The sequence below is a fragment of the Ptiloglossa arizonensis genome, chromosome 13 (assembly GCF_051014685.1).
Source record: "Ptiloglossa arizonensis isolate GNS036 chromosome 13, iyPtiAriz1_principal, whole genome shotgun sequence".
NCBI lineage: Eukaryota > Metazoa > Arthropoda > Insecta > Hymenoptera > Colletidae > Ptiloglossa > Ptiloglossa arizonensis.
Genome location: NC_135060.1, coordinates 8750587 through 8759836, shown reverse-complemented (window position 1 = coordinate 8759836; position 9250 = coordinate 8750587). Strand labels below are relative to the sequence as shown.

The 9250-nt window shown below is 38.0% G+C and overlaps 1 protein-coding gene across 1 annotated transcript; it reads left to right on the top strand.

Annotated features, from left to right (window-relative positions):
* Positions 1–295: 295 nt before the first annotated feature.
* On the top strand, positions 296–7970 carry LOC143153862 (neither inactivation nor afterpotential protein G). Its single transcript, XM_076325477.1, has 9 exons — positions 296–486; positions 1790–1992; positions 2657–3016; positions 5030–5203; positions 5350–5503; positions 6055–6176; positions 6887–7070; positions 7149–7371; positions 7569–7970. Exons 1-9 carry the CDS (start codon positions 366–368, stop codon positions 7702–7704), a joined length of 1677 nt encoding a protein of 558 aa, XP_076181592.1. The 5' UTR covers positions 296–365; the 3' UTR covers positions 7705–7970.
* Positions 7971–9250: the final 1280 nt, after the last annotated feature.

Below are 9250 nucleotides of genomic sequence, written 5' to 3'. Positions count from 1 at the left end.
TCTATTTCGGAAGGAGCAACATTTTTTTTGCCGATTTGTCCGCATTTTTCACCCAAGAATAACTCGAAATAGGAACATAAATAAAATTGCACCGATTGATCTCATTCAAATCGTTTAAATTGTCACATTTTTTAATCGTCGCAATTAAAAAATGATCCGTAAAAATGATCCACGGTTGCTCTTTACCATCGTATCGCTATTGTGTCAGACAATGATCTCCGTTACCGTAAACGGCTATTGATTGTACGCGGAGATGCTAATTTAATATTGGAATTACTCTGCACCCTGACCGTGCCAGTTTCTTGCAGTTGTTCTGTCACCGATATTGACAGCGGACGTTCCGTGATTTCAACGTACACGACACGATGTGGAACTACGTGCTCCTCTCGGCCCTTGTGCTGCTCGTTTCTTTGCTTTATCATTGTTTCTTCAATAGACCGGTTAGCATCATCGAGCACCCTGACACTCATTACGATTACATAATCGGTAAGTAGAGAAACGTCCTTTTCGTTTGACACGACGACTACGATACGGCGCTATAGTCGTTGCAATCACGCCCTACCGAGGACGAGGAATTTCTCATAATCCTTTGAGCCATCCAGCTCGATCGATCGAGGTAAATCGGATTCCGAAATAAATTCGTCTGATGCAACATCCACGAAATACGCGACAATCGTGGCCATTCGAGAGATTTCACGTCTTTCGGCGCAATATTTTTCATTTCAATTTTAACGATATTTTTAACAGTTGTTGTCGAACGAGTGGAAATTTTAACCTTGTAAAATTTTGCACTCGGATGGTAACACGTGTTACACGATAGTGTTGCGAAGTACATCGTACTTTGAAAATGGAGCACTTCTATAACCATTTTTAGTAGTTCTTTTTTTTCATTTTTCATTTGATAGTACTTTTGTAAATTACGTGACTCGATCTTTCAATTATATTACACAATGATAATGAAATGCAGATATTCAATATTGCATCATGCTATGGAAAAGAAAGTATACTTTAAATTGGTTCACTTGTACTACCTTGTTCGTTACTGTACATTGTACTTAAAAAATAGAAGATTTCTGATGCCACGTTTAGTTCTTTTCTTTCATTTTTCACTTAAAAATACTTTTGTAAATTTCGTGACTCGATCTTTCAATTATATTATACAATAATAATGAAATACAAATATTCGATATTGCATCATGTATTGAAAAGGAAACGTGCAATAAATTGTTAAAAATTGGTATACTTGGCTACCTGATTCGGCATAATATACTCCGTTCGACCTCGAATCGTTTCAATAATTAGTTCAAGGATAGATACACGTACGCGTAACCTAGTATTCGAGTATCTCGCGTAACGTATTCAAGCATTTCGATTAACTCGCTAATCACATTGCAACACAATTCCTTCAATTTCTGATACATCTACGAAACCTAGGAAAATTCACCACTCGATTTGAAAACTCACGAAATTCGATATGCTAAATTTAACATTCCACGAACAAGAAAAGTTCAATCGAGCTGCATTCGCAGGTAATTACTCACGTTGGAAGATGTTTGAGGTGTTCACGATCCGGATACTTACAGTTGAGAACTCGTTGGTACTTGTCATCCAAGAATGTTACGAAAAGACACTTTCTGAAAAGAAATACGATTTGTACCCTTTGGAGCAATCCCTGGCTACACTTGCGTTGTGTTAATTTTTCTTTCTTTTTTTCTTTTCTTGTAACGTTTAATTTTTGTTTCAACCACGGAAGATAACAATTACAAAAATGTGTCTTTTACTTGTGGAGTCGGTGCTGGAACCTCTGGCTGTGTGCTCGCGTCACGACTCTCCGAGATGTCGAATGCCACGGTGCTGTTGATCGAAGCTGGTGGTTACTTTGGATGGATCTCATCGGTACCAATTTTGGCGCCAATGCAGCAAGGCACCGAGGTCGACTGGTCCTACAAGACGGAACCTCAAAAGTTTTCATCGAGGGGCTTTGTGAACCATGTAAACGAAGATCAATTGTCAGATTAAAGATCGGTACACTTCTAGCAAAATCTTTACGAACAGCACACCTTGGTGATATCGATTTTTCTTATTTACCGGTATAAGGGTGCACGTTGCTTGTCGTATTCTATATGCAATGTAATCGAAAGTAGTTATTATTCAATTTCAGATCAAAGTTCAGGTTATCCGAACCCTTGTAACGAAACTTTCGATTACTCGAGTCATTGTAGCAAAATTATATCTCAAAATCGTTTATATTGAGTTGTTCGGAAAGTGATTTCGTTTCCAAAATGGAGAATATATAATTTAATAAAATGTCTGTACACTCTAAAAAAATTGTTTCATTTTCATCAAAAAAATAGAAATGACTTTGCGAACAATCCAATTCAATATAAGTACAATATAACGTATGTGTGAGAGTACAAATTAAATTATTCGATTGTGAAATATTTACCGAACGGGTACAATTTTACACCAAAATGGACTCGAGTGACGAATTGAAACGTTCGTGTGAAAGAAAACTCGTTTCGATACCTTTTTACTTTTCATTTTCTTCGTGTCGATGATTTCCATGATATTAGACTCTTCGAGACATTTTTCAGCGTTGAAAATTCGTTGTTTGTAACGTCGAACGTATTTCGATTGAAATAAAATCTTTTCACAGATACAAATAGTGCCACGGGGTAAAGGATTGGGAGGAAGCGGTCAGATAAATAATTTGGTTCACTCGTTTGGAAGACCGGAAGATTACAAGGGGTGGCCCAAGGGATGGTCGCACGCCGATTTGCTTCCATACTTTACGAAGGTGTCTGATATTATGAACGTGATGTCCAGTCCGGAGGAAGAATACCTGACGGAGGCATTTCTCATGGCGGAGGACTCGTTGAAGTTGAACAACGTGACACTGCTAAAAGGGTTCTACACCGCCAAAGGAGGATCGCGATGGTCCACGTTTCAGGCATACTTGCAGAACGTCTGGAACAGGAAGAACTTGCATATTTTAACGAACACTTTGGTCTCGAAAGTACGATTTTCATTTTCGTTCTTATTGAATAGATTCTCTTAAATAGATTTTATACGTGTGATTTCTTCACGAAGGTTTCCATTGTTAGTGAACATTCCTACAAAAATGGTAGATATAGATAATGTTCCAAAAACTAAGAAAAACGAATCTTCTTCAATTGATATGTTTTTCGAGAGTGTGTTTCATTTCTGTTTTTGGAGGATAGAACAATTTATTTGCAAAACGTCTGGAATAGGAAGAACTTGCATATTCTAACGAACACTTTGGTCTCGAAAGTACGATTTTCATCTTCGTTCTTCCTTCTCTTCTGTGTAACACTATTAAACATTAGTATCTTTTTTAAATCGATATTATACGTGTAATTTCTTCACGAAGGTTTCCATTGTTAGCGAACATTCCTACAAAAATGGTAGACATCGATAATGTTTCAAAAACTAAGAAAAATGAATTTTCTTCGATTGATGTTTTTCGAGAGTGTGTTTCATTTTTGTTTTTAGAAGATAGAACAATTTTTTAATTGTTCTACGTTCTAAACTATCTATGTTGTTTAAGGCCCTTATCGTGAATATTTAATCTGTTTGAATATTTTTCTCGACTGTTACTGAATTAGTGGTACCATCGGGTAAGTGGTGATTTTTTCGTTTGAAACTTCGTATAATTTTCAAATTCACTTTTCTCCCAAACGAAGCTACGAATGGAAACGTGTTATTACATTTTTTTAACTTGTTTTCGCGCGTATCACTCGTCCGGTCACACCTTGTATATTATAGTATTGTTTCATATTTTATAGTTTCACCAAGTACTTTATCTTCTTGTTACTTTAGAAACATATTGCACAATTTCTCTAAACGTCGCTGTAAGTCTTATACAAACAAATGTGAAATACGAAACAGGGATGAAGGTAATCCACGATTTTCAAATAATACTATAAGAAATTTGTTTTCTTCGCGAGAGATATTATACTGTAGAATATAACAAATTGAGAATATCTCGAATTAATGGGAAAATTCAAATTTAAAGATGTACAAACAAATGTGAAACACGAAAGAGGGATGAAGGTAATCCACGATTTTCAAATAATACTATAAGAAATTTGTTTTCTTCGCGAGAGATATTATACTGTAGAATATAACAAATTGAGAATATCTCGAATTAATGGGAAAATTCAAATTTAAAGATGTACAAACAAATGTGAAACACGAAAGAGGGATGAAGGTAATCCACGATTTTCAAATAATACTATAAGAAATTTGTTTTCTTCGCGAGAGATATTATACTGTAGAATATAACAAATTGAGAATATCTCGAATTAATGGGAAAATTCAAATTTAAAAATGTACAAACAAATGTGAAACACGAAAGAGGGATGAAGGTAATCCACGATTTTCAAATAATACTATAAGAAATTTGTTTTCTTCGCGAGAGATATTATACTGTAGAATATAACAAATTGAGAATATCTCGAATTAATGGGAAAATTCAAATTTAAAGATGTACAAACAAATGTGAAACACGAAACAGGGATGAAGATAATCCACAATTTTGAAATAACACTATGATAAATTTCTTTTCTTCGCGAGAGATATTATACAGTGGAATGTGACAAATTGAGAATGTCTCGAATTAATGGGAAAATTCAAATTTAAAGATGTACAAACAAATGTGAAACACTAAACAGGGATAAAGATAATCCACGATTTTCAAATAACACTATAATAAATTTCTTTTCTCCGCGAGAGATATTATACAGTGGAATGTGACAAATTGAGAGTACCTCGAATTAATGGGAAAATTCAAATTTAAAGATGTACAAACAAATGTGAAACACTAAACAGGGATAAAGATAATCCACGATTTTCAAATAACACTATAATAAATTTCTTTTCTCCGCGAGAGATATTATACAGTGGAATGTGACAAATTGAGAGTACCTCGAATTAATGGGAAAATTTAAATTTAAAGATTGCGCCGGAGAATGAAACACCTTTTCACGGTCCTCGTGAAAATTTACAGATCTTCTTTAAAGACGGTACGACCGTGGACGGGATCAAGGCGATTTACAAAGATGGATCGGTGGGAAAAATTCGCGCGAGGAAGGAGGTGATTCTTTGCTCGGGTGTTATCAATACCCCTCAATTGCTTCTGCTCTCGGGAATCGGGCCAGCCGAAGAGCTTGACAAATTTCAGGTGATGAATCGTTCAATTTTTTTTTTCTCTCTCTCGGGGAATAAATCTTTGAAATTCGCGACTCGACGTTTACCGCGTAATGTATTTATCTCGTGCGAGAAGAACGAGAATAAAGAGTTTTCGTGCTACAAAAACCTGTTCTTCAGATACGGGTGGTGAACAATCTACCAGAAGTGGGCAAGAATCTCTTCGATCATCTCATGCTTCCTGTTTACGTGGATCTCAAGGCGAGAGTGAGCATAACTTTGGTGAAATTGCAAACGCTTCACGAGGTGCTCAATTACTTCATGTTCGGGAGAGGCGAGTAGAATATTGTAACTCGACATGCTTTATTTATTCATCTGTTGCACGAAGTGACTTGTCCAATTTAAAAATCTATGTAACCGTTCGCTGACAAACATTTTACGCAATAATGACGTTTTCTCGCGATTTGATAGTTCTACAGATTGAATTATTTATAATTTGACAAAGGAACATGAAGAATACTCCCGAAGGATATTCATCGAGTGATAAAAATCCATTTTGTCAGTAACTTGCATTTTCACGATAGTGATGCTTCAAGTCGTTAGTGTACGCTAAGGAATTCATCGAAATAAATTTTCAAAAATTGTAACTGTTAAATATAAATTCCATCCAATTTGTTCGGTCCGTACGCTAACGAATTCATCGAAATGAATTTTCAAAAATTGTAACTGTTAAATATAAATTCTACTCAATTTGTTCGGTCTTCGGTGTAGTTCGAGTATGTACTCCTTTTACAATATTTGGAGTAAATGATATAAAATTCGTACAATAGATGGTTCCCTAGCACGGTATTCCTCCATTTACAATCTTTCTCTTGCAATTTTAAGGATGGTATGCCACGAACGGTGTGATGGGGATTGGTCGTATGAATAACAGTGGTATAGTCCTCTTTGGAATGGGTTCCACCGAAGAAAAAATATTGAAATCTTTGTCCAACTACAAAACCGATGTAAGTAAAAATGCACGATAAATACAGAATGAACGAATCGTCATCGATTGTAATACAAAGTTATCCAAAAATTCATCGCAACTGTGAGCAATCGTCTTTAATTTTCAACCAGATCGAATTAATCAATAGTTTAGTTAAAATGGTGACTCTCCTGGATGAAACTGATACCTGGAAATAAATATTCAAAGGTTACGTGTTCAAATAACTAATAAGTTCGCACAAAGAAGTGAATTCAGATTAGCTGAAAGCTGGGAATTCGTCGCCTCGTTACAGAGATCGTTCAGAGATCATTCCAGGTCACTGGATGTCACTCGAGAGTACTCGAGTACCGAGTATCGTCGAAGATTATCCAATGTCGATCAAGGTCGTTCGAGGTCAACTTCAGAAACCGAATTATCATACCAAAACTATGAGTTTATTCAGAAAGTCGTTTCGTTTTTCTTTAGTGAAAATGAAACACGATTTTTCTAAAGCGTGTAAACATTTCACTAAATCATACATTCTCCATTCTGGAAAACGAAATCACTTTCCAAACAATCGAATAATTCCCAACGTGGAGATTCACGATCATCGCGAAACCAGAGGTGCCAAATATGACGCAACGTTCGCGAAAGATTCTATCTTCAAACGAAACTTGGTTCAAGGCACTCGTAGACATTTTTCCGTACAAAAAAAGTACTTTCCATAGTAAAATGTTAATATTCGTTCAGTCTTACAGATCGTTGTACCCGACCTACAACAACAACACGCGCGAGGGTTTCTTGTATCTGTCGTATTGTTTGCAACCGAAGAGTCGGGGTAGCGTTACATTGAAATCGAGCAACATTCGTCATCAACCGAAGATCGATCCCGCTTATCTTCAGCACAACGATGACGTTCTGTGCACCCACGAGGGTAAGTGAACATTGAACTCTCGTTCGTTCTGCGCGAGGTTTTCTATTCCGTTCGCGTGACGAAACGCGAATCTTGCAGCGATAAATCTGGCGATACGGACCCTCGATGGGAAAAAATTCCGCGAGTATGGCGCGACGGTTCACTATCCCGATTTGGACGAGTGTCGACACCTGCCACAGGATTACCGTGACATCGAATACACGGAATGCGTGATAAGGGTCGGTGCCCTCACCAGTTACCATTTGTGCGGCTCCTGCAGAATGGGGATCGACGATCGTGCAGTGGTCGATGAAGAATTACGGTAATTTGTCCAATGTTTTCAAATATTCCAATATTTTCGTGAGCAGAGAAATAGATACAACACTGGAGATTGCGTTCGAAATGAATTCTATCGGAAATTTTAAAAAGAGAAAAAATAAAACAATGTACGGTATAGAGGTAATGGTAAATTTGGATTTATACACGGTTATTCGTTCATTCGTGGTTTTTTCTTTTCAGCGTGAGAGGCGTGAAAGGTATTCGAATAATGGACGCCAGTGTATTACCGACACCGATTTCCGGCAATCCAAATTCCGTTCTCATCGCAATGGCGGAACGAATAAGCGACGTGATCATCGCGAACGCGTCCAAGTAAAGTTGACTATATTTCATTATGTTAAGAATATTAGAAACGAAGACAAGAAACCTCGCGAAATTTACCGAATTGTATCGATTAAACGACCGTGTATGTTCGAGCGATCGATGATCTTGGAAAAACGATCGTTCGGGAGACAAATTACGTGATTCGTGATTTTCTCACGAGTTGTGTACGTTCCATAGGAAAGTTTAAATGTTTCTCTGTTCACCGAATCTCTCTTAATCTTTGATCACCAACGCTGCTAATAAAATGTTTCGTTTGTACATCTCCATGTTCGAAATCGTTAAACCCCCTCGTAGCGTGCAATTACTCGCAATATTTCAAACGCGTATCGGTTAAAAACGATTTTCGTAATGTAAAAAATACTTCAAAAGTGTGCAAAAATGTTCGTAACATAACCTCGGGAACGTTCCTCGTCGATGAAACGGATAATTCACGTAAATACTTCGACAAACGTTGCGATCCAGGAAAAAGGAAAACAGCACATCCGAACAACCGTCCATGGTAAACGATCGAAATCGAAGAGGGATCGCGTCGAAGAAGAGAAATCGGGTAGCTGAAAAGAAAAGTCGTGCACGTCAGATTTTTTGTAATTTATAATTAATGGTAAAGTTTTCTTGTTTTACAGTAATCGAACAGTTATTAATAGTCTAATTAAATTTCGATTAATTTTTATACAAACAAAAAAAAGGGTGAGTTACACTCAACGGCGTAGCACGAATCCCTGCCACCTCGTTCGCGCTCGGAGAAAAAGAAAAAGAAAAATCGTAACTTCTCTCTCTGCGTTTCATCGCCAATTCTTTCTCGTATTTAGCCGTTATTGTTTTCTCTTTTATTTTTCTTTCGTTTCTCTAAGCTTCCGCCCGATCGGTTTGCAACCATCATCGTTACAATCCCCTCCCCAGTTCCTGTCCGGGATCGTTGCGATGGCAGAGTTTCGACTCGTTCGCTATTATTCCACTTCCGCGCCTGCATTACCTTTCATTCGTCACCTGTCGTTCCTCACCACCCACGCGGTCCTCTCGTGAACTCTTCAGCCCCCGTCGTGGAACGTTCCCCGCGCGTTTTCCGCGCGGTGGACCACGCGGCGCGGAACCGCGTCGGGAACGCTTACCGAAACGCGCTCTCGACAGTCCCATTCGCACGTTCCAGCATTCAGTCACGCAGGCGCACACTGTCTCCCGTATAAATAAAATAATTCTGTAATAATGCGAAGTGTCATTTTTTAATAGACGAAAAACACAAGTGTGGCTCGCACGCACCGTTCACGCTTCGGAGGTTCATCGTTTCCGGTGCCTCCGTAATTTTTTTTTCTTCTCTCTCTCTCTCTCTCTCTCTCTCTCTCTCGTTCTCGCATTCTTCGTCCCCGTTTCACTCTACCTCTCCGCTCACCACTTCTCGCCTCCGCGCTTCTATCCGCCACATTTATCTCATAATCGTAACGTAAACTTAATCTTTTCAACTTAAAACAAAAAATTGGTAACCACCGTGTCGCTCTGCGTCTGCGGCGCAAGCCACTCCGTTTTCCTCCCCTTTTCGGGAC